This window comes from Aristolochia californica, unplaced genomic scaffold (assembly GCF_029961685.1).
Source record: "Aristolochia californica isolate CCGP_79_NKW_82.1479 unplaced genomic scaffold, dmAriCali1.0.hap1 SCAF_6, whole genome shotgun sequence".
Classification (NCBI taxonomy): domain Eukaryota; kingdom Viridiplantae; phylum Streptophyta; class Magnoliopsida; order Piperales; family Aristolochiaceae; genus Aristolochia; species Aristolochia californica.
Window position 1 is genome coordinate 35,823,050 of NW_027182257.1, and position 19,447 is coordinate 35,842,496.

At 38.9% G+C, this 19,447-nt stretch overlaps 1 protein-coding gene across 3 annotated transcripts; it reads left to right on the top strand.

Annotated features, from left to right (window-relative positions):
• The first annotated feature begins 671 nt into the window (after nucleotides 1-671).
• LOC137933992 (uncharacterized) lies at nucleotides 672-6,362 on the top strand. Of its 3 annotated transcripts, none has more exons than XM_068778159.1 (2): nucleotides 672-3,422; nucleotides 4,819-6,362. In XM_068778159.1, the coding sequence occupies exons 1-2, from the start codon at nucleotides 1,196-1,198 to the stop codon at nucleotides 4,854-4,856; spliced, it is 2,265 nt and encodes a 754-aa protein (XP_068634260.1). In that variant the 5' UTR covers nucleotides 672-1,195; the 3' UTR covers nucleotides 4,857-6,362. The 3 variants fall into 3 exon arrangements, with proteins under 3 accessions (XP_068634260.1, XP_068634258.1, XP_068634259.1); XM_068778157.1 differs by lacking the exon at nucleotides 4,819-6,362 and adding an exon at nucleotides 4,474-4,811; XM_068778158.1 differs by lacking the exon at nucleotides 4,819-6,362 and having other exon boundaries at nucleotides 672-3,537.
• Nucleotides 6,363-19,447: the final 13,085 nt, after the last annotated feature.

The following is a 19,447-nucleotide window of genomic DNA, read 5'->3' on the forward strand; positions in this document are numbered from 1 at the left end:
GAGAATAGGTAGAAAAGGAGCATTTGATGGAGATTTTTCGTATCGAATTATCTTGGCCTCAAGGTTTTGCTTGATAGAAGGTTGGAACCCAGAGTAATAGTGGAAAAGGGAAAGAGATGGTATCATAACTACACTTAAATTCTGATGCTTCATAGGAATCTCAACATTTAAGGGAGAGATACAACAGCAAAGACAGCCCCTTGGGCGTACACAATTAGCAGGCAAATTGAATTGGTAAGCCTCTTTGAAATGGCCACAGATGAAATCGAAGAATACAACTGTAAAAGAATGTCCAAAATCTTCTGATGACTTCAATTGCTTGCACCCATTTGGAAGATGGATTTAAAATGTTTTTGGTGAGAAGTTAATGGGAAATTTGCCGTTGATTTTGGATGCAGAAATATTACAAGTTTGGGATAGGTGGTGGTAGTGGCGGTGGTGGTGGTCAACAAGACCCCAAAGAACGGAAGAGAAAAAAGGCAGATAGTGGGATAGGTAGTTCCCCCTCAATAAAACTTCATCTTCTCAATCGCGGTTTTCTCCAATCCATTTTTTTTTATATTCTTAAATATGTTTAAGAGAAACAGTAGAAGAAATGAGATTAAAATACAGAAGAGAGAGAGAGCGAGAGAGAGAGAGAGAGGATATAAGGAGGGGGAGAAGTGTTTGCGAGAAAAAAACTCGAAAAGAAAAAAGAAGACAAACATTGATAGAAAGAAGTCCCGTTTTCTTTCGCTCCCTCCTCTTCACTCTCTGCAGACAAAGTGTTCTTTTTTTCTTCGCCTTTCTCTTTCTTCACTTCTCTCTCTCCCTCTGTCTCTCTCTCTTGTCACTCACAAGGAAAGAACAGAAAAAGCAGAAAATCAACTATTAACCCATCGAGAAGCAGCAGCCGCAGGGGAAAAACTATAACACTAGCGTAGCGGGAAGAGTTCCCTGGATAGAAAAATAGGAGGAACCAGGAAACTCCCCACCCATCTGTGAGGCTTCCTTGGCTCTTCAGATCGCCGGTTTCCGGCATGGAAATCCGGCAGCTGGGGCCATCGGGGGCTGATTTGTCCGTTTAAATGTCAGCTGGCGTCGGCTCTCCCATCCGGGACGATGACGGAAGAAGAAAAGTGACCAAGAACTCGGTTAAGAAAAGGAGGAAGAAGAAGAAGAAGAGCAAGAGTAGAAGCAGAAGCAGCAGCCGCCGATGGCCACTGCTAACTCCGCCTCCTTAGATACCACGGTCGCTCTTTCCGCCTCCGACGACCTCACCGCCAAGGCGGTGCATAAGCGATACGAGGGCCTCATCACCGTCCGAACCAAGGCCATCAAGGGCAAGGGGGCCTGGTACTGGGCTCATCTTGAACCTATCCTCGTCCTCAACAACGATACCGGCCTTGCCAAGGCCGTCAAACTCCGCTGCTCCCTCTGCGAGGCCACCTTCTCCGCCTCCAACCCTTCCAGGACTGCTTCCGAGCACCTCAAGCGCGGTACCTGCCCTAATTTCACCTCCGCTCCCAAACCCCTCTCCACCATCTCCCCGCCCCCCTCCTCCGTCCAAGCTAGTCCCCCGACCTCCCGCAAGCGCAACGTCTCCTCCTCCTCCTACCAAATTCCGCCCCTTGCCATCGTCGACGCCAGCCGCTTCTGCGCCGACATCGTCTACCCCGCCACAGCCGCTCCACCGCCTCCGACGGCCACGCAGCAGCAATCGCAGTCGCAACATTTGGTGCTTTCCGGCGGCAAGGAGGACCTCGGAGCGCTTGCGATGCTGGAAGACAGCGTCAAGAAGCTGAAGAGTCCCAAGGCCTCCCCTGGACCAGCTCTCACCAAGAGCCAGGTAGACTCCGCCATGAGCCTGCTCTCGGACTGGCTCTACGAGTCGTGCGGGGCTGTCTCCTTCTCCTGTGTGGAGCATCCCAAATTCAAGTCTTTTCTCCAGCAGGTCGGCCTTCCGCCAATCGGTCGCTGGGAGCTCGCCGGACCTCGCCTAGACGTCAAGTATGACGAGGTTAAAAGCGAGTCGGAGGCCAAGATTCGGGAAGCCTTGTTCTTCCAGGTGGCTTCCGATGGCTGGAAGTCGTCCAGGACTTCTCCCACCGGGGAGAATCTCGTTAATCTCACCGTCAATCTTCCCAACGGGACCAGCCTTTTTCGGAAGGCCGTCTTTACCAGCGGTCGAGTTCCTTCCAAGTACGCGGAGGAGATCCTCTGGGAGACCATCACCGGCATATGTGGGACCGTCGTGGAGAGGTGTGTGGGGATTGTGGCGGACAAGTATAAAGCCAAGGCTCTCAGAAACCTGGAGGTCCAGAATCACTGGATGGTGAATCTCTCTTGCCAGCTCCAAGGGTTCCTTAGCTTGATGAAGGACTTCAGTCGGGAGCTTCCTCTGTTCAAGAACGTGGCTTCCAATTGCTTGAAGATCTCAAATTATTTTAACACCAAGTCTCAGGTGAGAAACAGCTTTCACAAATACCAGCTACAGGAGCTCGACCATGCAGGTCTTCTGAGAGTGCCGCCTGAAGACCGTGCTGAGAGTGCAAATTTCATGCTTGTGTATGCAATGCTTGAGGACATACTCAATTCCGCCCGAGCGCTGCGGTCGGTGGTCCTTGACGAGTCGTATAAAATGGTTTGTGTGGAGGACCCCCTCGCTAGGGAAATCGCAGAAATAATCCGGGATATGACATTTTGGAGCGAATTGGATGCTGTTCACTCGCTCGTTAAGCTGGTTAGAACAATGGCTCAAGACATCGAGGCAGAGAGGCCTTTGGTGGGGCAATGTTTGCCACTGTGGGAGGAGCTGAGAACAAAGGTGAAGGAATGGTGCACCAAATTCAACATCCCAGAAGGGCCTGTTGAGAAAATCATAGACAAGAGGTTCAAGAAGAACTATCACCCAGCATGGTCTGCTGCCTTTATACTGGATCCTCTTTATCTAATGAGGGACACTAGTGGAAAATACTTGCCTCCCTTCAAGTGCTTGACTCCTGAGCAAGAGAAAGATGTAGATAAACTTATTACCAGATTGGTTTCCAGGGAAGAAGCTCACATTGCGTTAATGGAGCTCATGAAGTGGAGGTCGGAAGGTCTTGACCCACTTTACGCACAGGCAGTCCAAGTGAAGCAACGTGATCCCATGACAGGGAAGATGAAGATAGCCAACCCACAGAGTAGTAGGCTTGTTTGGGAAACTTGTCTCAGCGAGTTCAAGGCACTAGGGAAGGTGGCGGTGAGATTGATTTTTCTACATGCTACTTCGTGCGGATTTAAGTGTAATTGGTCGTTTCTGAGGTGGGTTTGTGCTCATGGGCATTCAAGGGTTGGAATGGACCGAGCTCAAAAAATGATTTTTATAGCAGCGCATGCAAAGCTTGAGAGGCGGGACTTCTCCAATGAGGAAGAGAAGGACGCAGAATTGTTTGCAAACGGTGAGAACAACGATGTGCTTAATGAAGTTTTTGTGGACGCTTCCTCAATGTAACATTTCACCTGTAGAATTGAATTTGTAGGACTATTGAATTCTTTCTACGCTCTTTTTTTTTTACTTCTTCTTCTTCTTCTTCTTCTTCTTCTTCTTCCTTTTCTGTGTTGTTGTTGTTGTTGCTGTTTACTCACTGTCTTTAGGTAGAGATTTTGAGGGCGTTTGGGGGGGACGCCTCATGAGGGGGGATGTATACTCCTGTATAACCTCTCTCATGAATCGATCAAATTGGCAGCTCCCTGCCCAAACATGATTTTGGGTTTATTGAGATTGATGAAAGAAACTCTTTCTTGTTTATAAAGATAGAATGTTGGAAGGAACAGAAAAGGAAATGGTTGATGTAGCATTTTGGTTCCTAGATTAACTGGGATTAATAATATTATGGAGCGGAAGGTTTTCTGGCTTTGAATTCAGAAGATTGTGCCAGGTGATCCATCTTTTCTTTCTCTCTCACTGCATTGATTTGTTAGGAAGTTCACTGATTGCCATGAGTGTGTAGACAATTGCTACATTAACAACCATGAAAGCAAATTAGTTTGTTCTCATATCTTCAGACTGAATAACATAACTGTGTTTTACTCTGATTAGCTTCATCAAGTTCTCCCGATGTTCCAATTTATGTTTGTGAAGAACTTTCATCTGCTGTTTTCAATTTCTGTTGTTTCAGAGGGTATATGTATGCTTTATCAAGTTTGCTTCATTTCATGCTGGACACCATGTTCTTCCCCTTTCATTTTGTTTTGATTCAAAACCTCGTGTGCTCTCTACTTTTCCTTATGTCACCAATGATGGCTTCAAATGAACTACAGCTTACAAGAACTGTGGCAAACCATGAACCAAATATGAGACTTGCATCTGTAGATTCAAAACCACTGGGATATCTCAACTAAAGAAGCTTTACTGTTCGGAATATTTGTTATTTGGTTTGTGAGATGAAAACCATCAGATGGTGTTATTATCCGTAGCAAAATCCAAAGTGTCATATTTTCTTCTTGCAGGGTTTTTATTATTATCTTCTTATGTTCCGTGGTCATACGGTCAAATTTTGGAAACTGGCCTACCCAACATTTTCATATGTACAGTCTGCTCATCCAGACACTGCATTTTTGTGTTTCAAATGACCTTCCCTCCAAAAGTGTGAACCTGCCATTCAACTACAATAAAAGAGGATGGGCAGTTGAATTATGCTTCTCTCTGTGGAGGACCACACTTTCTGCTTGACTGCTAAATCAAGGATGAATGTGTATTACTTGATAGCTGAGTCTCAAGCTTTCTGCTTCAATTGTTGTGAAACATTCAAGTAACTTGTTTGAAGAACAGTGACTATAAGCATCTTTTTTCAGGCCCTCCACACTTTCACATCCATTGTGCCGAAGACTGAATTCAGTTGCAGGTTTGATTTGATCGTAGTTTCTGATAGTCCATGATTATCTGTTTGCAGCTTCTAAACTGCCAAAAAACTGTTAGGACTGTTTTACTTGTGAGCCCCTTGCTTAGGAGAAGAACCTACGACAGAGAAAAGAGAAAAGAGAAAAAGGAAAAGAAACTAGAAGAGAGACATGTACTTTATTGAAATTGTTGGGTTAGCTTGAAATAGAAGTTGCAGGACATAAATAAACAGGATGGACATGGTGGCTGAAGTGAAAGATTGAAAAGCGGCTTAGATATGGCAAATTTTGTATGGGTTTTTTATTTCCTCGTGCTTGTGCGGTCGATGGCAAACCAGAGGTGCTGTTTTCATGGTCAACCTCGTTAAAAAAAATATTGGAGGAGAGGAAGAAGGGATCTTTGTATCCGGGCCACATCGGCTGTTATCTGTTTTCTGGTCTGGTTGGGGGTGATGAGGACCCACCGTCACAATTCACAGCAGTGGACATCCTTCTCGGTGCTGTTGTCGTGGTCAAAGAAAAAGTGTATTATGAGGCTTCTTTTCATTAATCTTTTGGAGACTTATCTCCCAGACTTTTTACCCAAGCTTCTCCATTTTGAGCTCAATTCTGCTTCCCCCTTTTAACTTTCGATCCCTGGTTAAAAACAAGGCTTATGAATCATTTATGATGCTTGCCATGATTGATGAAAAGTTTTTAAAGAGGACCCAAACACCAGGCAACTAGTGTGGAAAGCGATCGTGCAACAAACAGGCTTCCTGTAGGCCGTAGGCTGACATTGTTATTGTGTAGATTCCCACTAGTAAGGAGCGGAAGAAGACATGAACCAGTTCTGAGAACCAGTTAAGAAACTTTGCTGGAAATCCGGGTATCAGAAGGGAGTGGCAGACGTTCCAAGTTCATGCATTCATTTATCTCAATCTGAAAAGAGGGAGCTGGCGAAACGAAGAAAAAGGGGGCAGAGAGAGAAAGAGAGGGTCATTGGATGGTCATCACATCCTCTCTACAGTAACCAGTAAAAAGCAGCTTGAAGCCAACACTGTTCTGGATACCATCTCCCTTCTTAAGTGGCAATCTCAGTAGATTTACCCGGTAGACACAACCATCATTTCCTCTTATCATAGAACCCAAAAAGCAAGATTTGAGCTTTGAACTACTCCACACTCAAACGCACAGATACTGTTGGAGAGAATTTCAAATTCAAATACCACCACTGTAACAACTCACTCATGATGGTAGTAAACCATAGAAATTAAAAAAAAAATAAAAAAAGTGAAGGGGAAAAGATGGTAGACTCCGGGAGGAGTATTTATTTACTAGGGGGAGATGGATTAGGCTACCATGGGTGGAGAGACAGAGTCCTGTCGGCAAGTCTCTGTAATGCTGACTGCTCACCAACTAGAAATCCTTTTTCTTTTAGAGGGTAGGGTGCAAAGCTTTTTCACTCGTATTGTATCCTCTCCCACTCTTGTCTTTGTAAAAGCGGCAAACACATATAATGATTAGTGTATAGGACAACACCTCTTTCTACGAGAATCTTCTCCCTTCCAACGCTCCTATATCGGCTTTTCCTTCTTTTCTGATTGTTCCATTTTTGAAATTTTTCTTCATTAATGTCCATAGCCTCGACTAATCCTTTTCCTTCCTCTCTCTTCTTTCTCCACCCCCATTACTTTCAACTGCAACACGTCTGGAGGCGGGTTTCGTTTTAACTTTTGCTTCTTGTCTTCTCCCCTCCAAGGCCTTCAACGAGTCTTCCGCATCTGCAGTATTAAATAGTTGAAAACTTCATTGTATTATAAGCAAGGTAATTTCTTCGCGCATCCACTGCACCAGAACTTCCCGATACTGCGAGATTAAATTCTGAAAAAAGAAAAAAAGTGTGGAAAATCCCATAAAATTAAGATTCGAACAACAAAAATGACAGCGAGAATACGAGTCTGTTCGTTGCTGAAATTCAGAAACAATTTTGAAAGATTTGAGATTCTTCAGAGGGAGAAAAAGGCAGCAGTATAAAGTGAAGAAGAGGGTACAAAAGGAGAAGACAGGACGCTCCAGCTAATTAGACGAATTATTTCCTAACAGTTAAAAGAGATTTGAGAACAACTTTCCAGGATTGCCTCAAATACGATATCCATGTTTGGCCTCATTTGAGGTGACCCCAACAACCCCTCTGATCCAACACTGCTATTTTAATTATCATCACTCCTTATTTAAATCATGCAAGAGAAAAATAAATGTTATAATATGACTGCGACTTGCATCTCTTCCCATTCCCCGTAAATCTCTTTTGACCCATGGCCCATTAAATATAATAGCAGTTTTGAATCTGAGAAACAGAGAGAGATTGAAGGATTTGACTTAGAATTGACTATTCATTTATAATGGCAACACCGTCTCACACTACGGACCTGAAAGATTGAAATTCTCTGGGTTCGTTCGAATTGTGCTTTAAAATCAGAAGAGATTTCAAAATGGCAACTGTCTCTGCATCTTCGTGGGTTCGAACAGGATAGCAGCTTTGAGGTTGATGATGGAGGAGAGCAGTGTTTCCTGAAACATGAGATGAGAGATGTTAACTGAATCATTAGGGTGGGGAGAGTTTGACATTTCTTCGATGATTGGTGAGGAATTCACATAGTTTCCTGAAATCGAATCATATAATTACTGTAAAAGGATTAATTAAAGCAACGCTTGAATTGGTGGGGGGGGGCGAGGGGAAGGGTCGGGAGTGAGACCCCATTAAAGGAGGAGCTGTTTAGGAGTAGAGAGAGTGGGATAAAAGAGGGCGAAACTCTGCAAGGTATGAGTGGGAGAGAAAGGAGAGGATGAGGCCAACTTCTCAGGTCAATGAAAGGAATCCCATCACGAAAATGTCTGATAAGGACCTCATGATGCCCAGGCCTTATCAGTTTCAAGTACCCTTTTGAGGAAGATGACAGTTTTTATGGTGAGGTGACCCTCCTGACATTTGTGAATCAATACTTCCACCGGAAGTAAAGGCTTTCAGCTTTGCAGAAAGAAGCATGGGCTTCCTCATTCAGCCCATTCCTATTTTTAGCCCACATGGCACAGCCAATTGAATGTTTAGTACATTTTTAAAGTAAAAAAAAAATTAATTACATTTTGGTGTTAGTGTGTTTAATGGAAAGTAAAGTGTAATATAGGTATAATGAAAATTTTAGTGAAATGAGGAGAATTAGTTTACTAATAAAACTCTATGATAGATTTAATTTTATTAAGATAGTTTTATTTAAAATTTTAAAATAAATTTAATTTTAATTAAATATAAAAATAATATACCTAAACAAACTTTGTTACTTTTATAGTGACTAGATACTTAGTCAAATTCTTGCTTTTACAATATCTAAATTATCACTCTTAAATTAATAATTTAATATAATAATAATAATTGAATATATAATAAATAATATTTTTTATTAATAAAATAAGATAGATTTTAGTTTATTTTAATTCAATAAAATAATTAAAAATTAAAATAAAATTATTAATTTAATTAATTATAAAAATAGAATACTTAAACAAAAATATTTACTTTTATAATATCTAGATACTTGATCAGTTCTTACTTTTATAATATCTTATTCACTCTTTAATTAGTAATTTAATATATTATTAAAAGTCAAGAATATAATAAATACATAAATAGGTTATTTTATTAATAAAATAAGATAGATTTTAGTGTAGTCTAAATTAATAAAATAATTAAAAAGTAAAATAAATTTATTCATTTAATTAATTATAAAAAATAAAAAACCTTAACAAAGATGTTTACTTTTATAATTTCTAGACGCTTGATCAAATCCTTACTTTTATAATTTATATCTACATTATCACTCTTAAATTAGTAATTAAATATATTATTAAAAATTATGAATTTATATGAATAAATAAATAGAATACTATATTATAAAAACACTTTGATAGAGGGTAATTTAGGTTAATACTTTTAAATCCATGATAAAATATTTTCTTTGTAAAAATACTCAATCATGAATTGATAGATTTGTAAAAGTACACAATTCACATTTTAAAAGTAAACATTTAAATGACAACATGTTCAAATATTTAATATAAAAAACATCAATTCATGATCAAGTAACACAAGTAGTAGTTGTGAAATATAAACCTAAATGTTTATATTCATTAAAATACAATAATCAATAACTATGCCACATCTGAGTTTCTAACAAATGTCAGAAATATGATACTCTTGAGGATTGTATTGCACACTCCCTTTATATATTTCTTTGTTGGTTGTCATCATCCACAAAATCATCACTATCATTGCCATCTTTATCATCATCTACACCACCACCCTCATCTTCTCCACGAGATTCATCACTTAAATCATCTTTTTCATTTTTAAAATTATCCATGCAATCCTTCGTGCATATATAATTATGTAATATACAACAAGTAATTATAATTTTTATTTGGATATCAAAAGTAAATGGAGGAGCATCTTTCAATATTTGAAATCGAGTATTTAAAGCCCCAAAAGTATGCTCAATAGTAGTCCTCAAGGATGAGTATCTTCAATTGAAATATTCTCTTATTTTTAGGAGGATAATCTCTAAATTCTAACAAATGATAATAAGTGCCTCGATAGCGAGCCAAGAATCTAGGAAGATTTGCATAAGCAGTATCCACTAAATAATATTTACCTACAATAGAAGATATATTCCACATAAATTAATTAAAAATAATAATAGATAAAAAACTAAGTAAAGAAATGTTATTTACTTTCAGGTACCCAGAGTTTATCTCGTCTTATCCATGCTGACTTCAGTACATGTAAATCAACTGCTGATCCTTCCCATCCAGCAAGTACATAAGTAAAACACATGTCAAATGTACATGTTGCAATTACATTATGTGAGAAAAAAAAAACTCTTTATGTTTTAGAATCTTGCTTGTTAATCAAACAAGATGTGAGATTTGATATGAGTTCTATCAATAACCCCAATACAATCCTAATGACACAATTTCAATTAATACAAACATACATTTGATAGTAAGCTAAAATTGTTCATTAGATGACTTTGTTCTTACCTTAAAGTAAGGATAAAACATGAGATTGTTCAAAATCTTCTAGTGAGTACGTCTCGATGGCCGTTTGATGTAATCAAAATGTAATTTGACAATAGCATCTAACACTTTATTGAAATATTTCCTTATGGCACAATTTGATTTATCAAACGTCTTTGTTGTGACACTATACGATTGTTGTTGACCAATAGTGAAGAGAAAATATGCAAGTTATTCTTCCACTAAGATGGTCCTTGTATCTGATAAGAATCCTCGACTCTTTAATATCTCAACCAATTTGAGAAAGACATTTTGATACATCTTGTGAACTTTTCGATATCAAATACAGTGAACTACCAATCCCATGAGCTCATTACAATGAAATAGATAATATCTTGCTATAGTGAATACAATTGTGGTGAAGGCAAACATAAAACCAATTTTTCTTTGTTTGACAAATTATCCATGAATACCTGCAAATGTATACATTAAATAATAAAAACAAAAACACAAATACAAACCACTATCTTAACCACTAATGTTTGAACCACAAAAACACACTCTGTGTTAACAAAAGAACACAACCTATACCAATGCATTCATATGGTTATTTGAAATACAATATGTATCAATGCAAAAACACTTGTATCTACACCAAAACAAAACCTATACCAACACATTCATATCGTTATTTGAAACACAACTTTTATCAACGCAAAAACACTTGTATCAAAACTTGTAACACAACTTGTATTAACACAAAAACCTAAACACAAACACATCTCTATCTACACCACAAACACATCTTCGTCTTAACCACGACCACATCCACAACTACAATCACATCCATAGGTATTCATACACAACCATAATCACAAACACATATTCATCCACAAACACACAGGTATTTAAAAACATAAAGATATTAATAAGAATTTTATCCAAGTCTTACAATGTCATAACTAACAAAAATATAATTAATGAAGATTAGATGTCCCAAAGTCAATACAAAAATTAAAATTTCATTAATCAATTATTACAATTCATGGTAATTAAAATCAAGCCAACCATACTTTTCTTCCATTGTCATCCTAACGAACATGTCCTTCTTATCTACAATGTCCAACCCTTGTGGAGTGCGATATTTCAATTCTCTTGACAGGTCATGGATTTCTAAGAGGGCTTCATACCATGGAAGTCTTGTATTGACATATTTAGGTTTGAAGACATTCATAAAGGATTCTGCAGTACTAGTCGTCGCATCAATGAACCTACCAATGTCATCAAGGGACATTTGGGACCTTTTCCTACAAAGACTAGAAGATGTTGCAAACTTGGATTGTGATGATGACTAACCTCTTCATTGCTCATCATGTGCATATGTATTACTATTAGGAATTAGACGCCCTAATTCCAAACTAGTGAGAACAATAATAATAAACGCAGAAGAGGAAAAAAACAAGCACGGAGAAAGACACAAGATTTATACAGGTTCGCCTCAAAGTGAGACTACGTCATATCTTCCGCCGTTGTGGCTCCACTATAATGATGAAATAGTTTATAAGAGAAATCGCTTCTCTAACCTCTCTCAGCCTCAACTAATGATTCTCCTTGATGATCATACTCTAGGTGATCGAACGCTAGCAAAGGCATCCCTAAATATAAAGAGAAAATTAGGGCAACCAGATTATTATCCTTAATGAAACAACAATTAATATATCATGGATCTGGCGGGGCCTCCGCTCTGAACCCCTGGGAAGGGGGGCTCCCCGCCCCCCTTCCTACCTCCACAACGACCTTACCGCGAAGGTCGATCCACGTACCGACTCAACGTAAAGTGTTAATTAGGCTCCATAACTTAACAATTATTGCTAAGGAATGACAAAGGGATCTCCCTAATAGCATCAAAATCGTCTATCTCGTCGATCAATGTCCCTTCATGTACATGAGGGAGGTCATCACCTAGTTCGACACAGATTTGACTAGTTGTCCCCATGGCTATGGAATTTCCAACAACCAAAACCAATTTGTCGTATAGCGAGCTCCCTTCCTGTCTATATTTATCAACATCCATGTGTTCCTACAAGAAAAAATATCTTTTAGAAGATTTGGAATAGTTCTTAGTAGTGCAAAAAAACATGTTTTCCTATATAAGATTTATTGACCTCGATGTAATCTTGCTAAACTGAATTACTTGCAGTGTGTCTTTGTGTTGTCTGATCCTTGCCAAAGCCACTGGTATTGAGACAACTCGTTACACTCTGGTAGGTTTTCTTCCATGTCCTAGTCTAGTTTTTCAGCTGCTCACATGTTTTTTGTTCACTGCGTCTTCGTTGAACTTACTAACACACTTGACAAAAACTTCATGTTTCCTGACACCATTTGGCAACTTGTTGCCCACATTGATCTACTGGATCAGGAGATCAAACATCTTGCTATCTTCATCGAGGTCCACGTGTCATATGACCTCTTGTGAGATTCGTCCATGGTGCCCTTTCCTTTTCTTCCTCCAACCATCTAAAATGATAATAAATACTTATTTGGGCATTTAATGATAATATAAACCAATTACAATAATTACTCACCACAAGATCAGAGGACATGAGTTAAAGATATCGAGTTTGGGGAGGGCAGGAGGGAAGAGATAGAGGAGGGGGGTGTGGGGCTGGGAGAGGGGGATGCCTAGGGAGGAAAAAGAGAAGAGAAGGGTGAGAGAGGGGTGGGTGGGGTGTTGGAAAGATGTAGAAAGGAGTGGGGGGGAAGAAGAAGAAGGGGGGTGGGGCCTAGGGAAGGGGAGGCTTAGTGAGGAGAAAGAGGAGGAGGAGGTGTAGGGAGGATAAAAAGGAGGGGGGAGGCCTAGGGAGGAGAAAGAGGAGGGGGGAGGAAGATTAAGGTTAAGGTTAGGGTTTAGGGCTTATGGTTAGGGTTTGGGGTTAGGGTTAGGGTTAGGATTGGGGTTTAGGGCTAGGAGTTAGGGCTTAGGAATTGGGGCTTAGGGCATAGGGTTTGGGATTAGGCCCCAAACACACAAAATTATAATTTGTATTAGAAAACAAAAATCAACTTCAATAAATTATCCATTAGAAAAAAAATCAGCATTTAATTAAAAAACAAATACAACATTCAAAATCATCATTACTAAATAATCTGCTCAATTTACCAAAATAAAATACAACATTCGATGGCATAAAAATCCATAAACTAAAATACAAAAAATTAATAAATGGAGAGGTCAATTCAATTAAGTTTCAACTAAACTTAGCAATAACTTCAATTTAAATCATAGTTCAATTTATCTATAACTGACTAAAGTTTCATAAACAAAAAGACATCAATTAAATTGTAATTAAACTATAATCACTAAAAAAATCAACACAATAATTAAATACCTAAATTAAAATCATTGCAGTAATTAAATACAAAAATTAGGTTCAATTAACAAAAACCCTAAAAATATATTCATCAAAATTAGCAGAAACCCTAAAAAATTACCTCATTGATGACTTCTGAAATTCTATTTTAGAGGGTGAGAGGAGTTGAATACGGCTTTGGTTTTGAGAGAGGGGGCGACAAGAGGATGATAGAGAAGAAGGATGAGAAATGTGGCTGAGACGAAGACTGGGTTGAGAGGAAGGCATCGAGGGTGATCCTAGGCCGAGCAGTAGCGGCAACGGCAGAGGAGTAGCGGTCGAGCAAGAGGAAAGCAGCAAAGCGAGAGGGTCAGAGGAAGGCTTTAAAGCTCAGAACCAATCGTCAGTGAGAGGAACGTCGAGAGAGGAGGTCTGTAGAGAGTGTCGAGAAAGAGTGAGGGAAAGTAAACTACATAGGTAATTCACTTTCACTTTCACTCATTTTACATAGGAGCAAGAGAAAGTGAATTACACATTTATTTTAACTTTCACTCGTTAGGTGTGCACTAACGATTTTGGGTAAGTGAAATTGAATTCTAATTCACTTTCACTTTCCCTCAACGTCACTAGCATGACCAAAGTGAATTTGGGAGCACCTTACAAAAGCTTAGAATGGTTGTAATTTATGGTCAAATAAATTATATTGAGGTAATACCTTATATACCTACTTACCATTAGTGATAGTATTAGTAATAGAAATAAATGATATTTAATAATAATTTAGATATTGCCCTCTTAAGTCCCTCATTGTATTGAATATGGCAAGCTAGATGTCCTATAATATTAATTAAAAATCAATGAATATATATAATTGAATACTAATGGTATAGCTTAGTGGAGAGGAGGGGTTGGAAAGATGTAGAAAGGAGTGGGGGGGAAGAAGAAGAAGGGGGGTGGGGCCTAGGGAAGGGGAGGCTTAGTGAGGAGAAAGAGGAGGAGGAGGTGTACGGAGGATAAAAAGGAGGGGGGAGGCCTAGGGAGGAGAAAGAGGAGGGGGGAGGAAGATTAAGGTTAAGGTTAGGGTTTAGGGCTTATGGTTAGGGTTTGGGGTTTAGGGGTTAGGGGTTAGGGGTTAGGGTTAGGGTTAGGATTGGGTTTAGGGCTAGGAGTTAGGGCTTAGGAATTGGGGCTTAGGGCATAGGGTTTGGGATTAGGCCCCAAACACACAAAATTATAATTTGTATTAGAAAACAAAAATCAACTTCAATAAATTATCCATTAGAAAAAAAAATCAGCATTTAATTAAAAAAAATACAGCATTCAAAATCATAAACTAAAATACAGAAAATTAATAAATGGAGAGGTCAATTAAGTTTCAACTAAACTTAGCAATAACTTCAATTTAAATCATAGTTCAATTTATCTATAATTGACTAAAGTTTCATAAACAAAAAGACATCAATTAAATTGTAATTAAACTATAATCACTAAAAAAATCAACACAATAATTAAATACCTAAATTAAAATCATTGCAGTAATTAAATACAAAAATTAGGTTCAATTAACAAAAACCCTAAAAATATATTCATCAAAATTAGCAGAAACCCTAAAAAATTACCTCATCGATGGCTTCTGAAATTCTATTTTAGAGGGTGAGAGGAGTTGAATACGGCTTTGGTTTTGAGAGAGGGAGCGACAAGAGGATGATAGAGAAGAAGGATGAGAAACGTGGCTGAGATGAAGACTGGGTTGAGAGGAAGGCATCGAGGGTGATCCTAGGCCGAGCAGTAGCGGCAGCGGCAGAGGAGTAGCGGTCGAGCGAGAGGAAAGCAGCAAAGCGAGAGGGTCAGAGGAAGGTTTTAAAGCTCTGAACCAATCGTCAGTGAGAGGAGCGTCGAGAGAGGAGGTCTATAGAGAGTGTCGAGAAAGAGTGAGGGAAAGTAAACTACATAGGTAATTCACTTTCACTTTCACTCATTATACATAGGAGCAAGAGAAAGTGAATTACACATTTATTTTAACTTTCACTCATTAGGGGGGTGGGGCCTAGGGAAGGGGAGGCTTAGTGAGGAGAAAGAGGAGGAGGAGGTGTAGGGAGGATAAAAAGGAGGGGGGAGGCCTAGGGAGAATAAAAAGGAGGGGGGAGGCCTAGGGAGGAGAAAGAGGAGGGGGGGAGGAAGATTAAGGTTAAGGTTAGGGTTTAGGGCTTATGGTTAGGGTGGGTTAGGGGTTAGGGTTAGGGTTAGGATTGGGGTTTAGGGCTAGGAGTTAGGGCTTAGGAATTGGGGCTTAGGGCATAGGGTTTGGGATTAGGCCCCAAACACACAAAATTATAATTTGTATTAGAAAACAAAAATCAACTTCAATAAATTATCCATTAGAAAAAAATCAGCATTTAATTAAAAAACAAATACAGCATTCAAAATCATCATTACTAAATAATCTGCTCAATTTACCAAAATAAAATACAATATTCGATGGCATAAAAATCCATAAACTAAAATACAGAAAATTAATAAATGGAGAGGTCAATTAAGTTTCAACTAAACTTAGCAATAACTTCAATTTAAATCATAGTTCAATTTATCTATAATTGACTAAAGTTTCATAAACAAAAAGACATCAATTAAATTGTAATTAAACTATAATCACTAAAAAAATCAACACAATAATTAAATACCTAAATTAAAATCATTGCAGTAATTAAATACAAAAATTAGGTTCAATTAACAAAAACCCTAAAAATATATTCATCAAAATTAGCAGAAACCCTAAAAAATTGCCTCATCGATGGCTTCTGAAATACTATTTTAGGGGGTGAGAGGAGTTGAATACGGCTTTGGTTTTGAGAGAGGGGGCGACAAGAGGATGATAGAGAAGAAGGATGAGAAACGTGGCTGAGACGAAGACTGGGTTGAGAGGAAGGCATCGAGGGTGATCCTAGGCCGAGCAGTAGCGGCAGCGGCAGAGGAGTAGCGGTCGAGTGAGAGGAAAGCAGCAAAGCGAGAGGGTCAGAGGAAGGCTTTAAAGCTCTGAACCAATCATCAGTGAGAGGAGCGTCGAGAGAGGAGGTCTCTAGAGAGTGTCGAGAAAGAGTGAGGGAAAGTAAACTACATAAGTAATTCACTTTCACTTTCACTCGTTTTACATAGGAGCAAGAGAAATTGAATTACACATTTATTTTAACTTTCACTCGTTAGGTGTGCACTAACGATTTTGGGTAAGTGAAATTGAATTTTAATTCACTTTCACTTTCCCCCAACGTCACTAGCATGACCAAAGTGAATTTGGGAGCACCTTACAAAAGCTTAGAATGGTTGTAATTTACAGTCAAATAAATTATATTAAGGTAATACCTTATATACCTACTTACCATTAGTGTTAGTATTAGTAATAGAAATAAATGATATTTAATAATAATTTAGATATTTTTGCCCTCTTAAGCCCCTCATGGTATTGAATATGGCAAGCCAGATGTCCTATAATATTAATTAAAAATCAATGAATATATATAATTGAATACTAATGGTATAGCTTAGTGGAAAACTAAGATAATTGAATTATTATTTTTTATTTAGTATATTCTCCCTCCACCACTCTCTTAGAGTCCAAAAAGACCAAAAAGGTGGAGGAAGGGCTGTGAGAGGGGCAAGGGTGTGAGCATGGTCCAAGGGGGGACTCCTAGCTATAAGGGAAAAAGGTGACGTTAAGAGATGAATCCAAGTCAGAGAATATTTATCACAGTAATGATAGCCTCATTCAGTTTTAAAAAAAAAAAAATATTAGCCCTGTAATTAATATAATAATGGCTGCCATTAGGGGACCTAATCATACAAGAAAAATGATAACAGTTGCTATTGGACCAAGAGTCATCATCTGGTGGGACACGTGTATATTCGTGGAACAGTAAAAACAGGAGAACAATTTGATGGCCAGGATCGGCCAATGATTTCCCTCGGGGTCCACCGGCTTCCACTGCAATCATAGAGTACACGAGCGACAGCGTCTCCATCATGCAAAGCATTCACAGCTTCTGGATACGTACGGAACCCAGCCAAATACGGAGGCTCGTGTTTAAAAATCCGAGAAGCCGTTTTTAAGGCCTGGAAAATGTGGGTGGTGTCGTCTCGGTTGTCGTCACATGAAGGAAACGGGTTTTCTACGTATCGGGCGGGGCCCATACGAGGGGTTGTTACGTTACGTAAGGGTGATTAGAGAATAAGGAGAGTAGTTTATGGAAAATTAGTGACGTGGATTTTTTTATTTTTTATTTTTTATTTTGTAGAGAGAGACGTGAGACATACTCCAATGCCATGTGACTATTTTTTTTGTCAACAAAGTTGGGAATTTAGTAAGGGGGACCCACTTAGACCAATCAAATCTAATCACTGATGAAGGGTTCTGATCTCTTTCATCAGAGGCACGTGCAGCTAACTTAAACAGAGGAAGCCCAGATATAATATTTTGGTTTCTGTTAAGACCTCCCTATCAGGGGCAACTAACGAAAATGATGAGGCCCATCTGTGTTTCAAATCAATCCCCTACTTTTTTTTTCCTGTCTTTTTCTTTTTCTAAATTTCACGTAAAAGTATGGGGGTCCAGTTATAGGTGGAGCCCAGCCCGTGTTTCTAGCCCAAATCGTATCTTGCTTTCGATGATTTTGAATAGATAATGAATGGAAAAGAAAAAAGGACGAAAATGGATAGGTTTTGACGGAGATGGTGCGGCTAATCACCAATTAACCACTTCTCATTTCTGACTTTCTTTCCGTTTCTGTAGCAATCAATTTCGAGGCTACCAAATTCTTTTTTTTAAATGTTGGAAGATTTTGAGTAGAATCTTTGAATGCTAACCTCCGTCCTCCATTCTCATCATACAAATTCCCTTCCACGTTGCTTTGTTACTTTTAAAAAATCAATCAACCCACAACCTTTGGTTTCATTTTACTAATCATCATCATCTTCCCTTTATTCTTTTTTTTACAGCTTTTCTCTCGCATTCGCATTTGCTTCTCTAAGTTTCAATTCAGAAACGCGGAAAAGCCATTAAAGCATCTGTGATATGAAAGTTTAAACAGAAAGAGGGGAGAGACGAAAAGTACCAGATGAGGAAGATGACTTGGTTTTGAAGCGAAATGATATAGTATAAAAGGCGTTCATTCTTTCTAGAATAGGGCCACCAACTGGGGAATTCAGAATCCAGAAGACTCTCTGTGCTGCGAATTTCAACGGCGAGTCATCCGCTTTACTTTATTTCCCAGTGACGTTACGGTCAAATCTGAGAGAGAGGTCTCGCGTTTCCATTCAGTCTCTGCTGCTTTGGGAGGATGTAAAGATGAAAAGAGTAATCTCATAATCTGGAATCTGCTCAGTTTTTTTTTTTTAAATTTCTCTTGGTGAAACCTCTTGAGATTTTTTTAGGTTCATTGAAGAGGTTCCACATCAAAATAATAGGCCAAGTTCTGTCACTTATTATTGCTTGCCCTTTTTTAAACTTGTGTAGTTAATGTGGGAGTAGAGTAGCTACAAGTGGCTAATGATGTGGTAGTTAGAAGTGGGTTGACTAGGAGTAGTTAGAGAGGGCCAAGGAGGGCACAATGCATGTATAATCAACTACTAAACGATAGACACAAATACTATATCCTGTGTTTACCCCGTTCTCGTAAACCTGACTTAAACCCGACTCGTCTTAGTCCCATTTTATATATCTATCATGTCTTTACCCCATTCTCGTAAACCTGACTTAAACCCGACTCATCTTAATCCTATTTTATATCTCTATCTTGTCTTTACCACATTCTCGTAAACCTAACTTAAACCTGACTATCTTAATCCCATTTTATATCTCTATCATATCTGTGAACTAGGTTCATTAAATCCGACCTGTCATAAACCCAACTGGTCCTAACCCCCATGTCGGAGTTCCCAAATCGGTGTTCTGAGGAAAGGCCACAAATGGATGATGGAAAAGAGGCTCACGAGTCATGAATGATGCCACCACAGAAGACTTCGTTGTCTTAAAGCTCTCAGATATACGGAGTGAACTACCCACCAGCTCTTTTATTATCTTCCTGTCCAGTTTTGTTTGCCTCCACTTTGCTATAATTCTTTTCACTGTTGAACCAACTACTCGTTTCACCAAATTCGCCCTTCAATCACTCGCTTTTAACTCCTCATCTTGG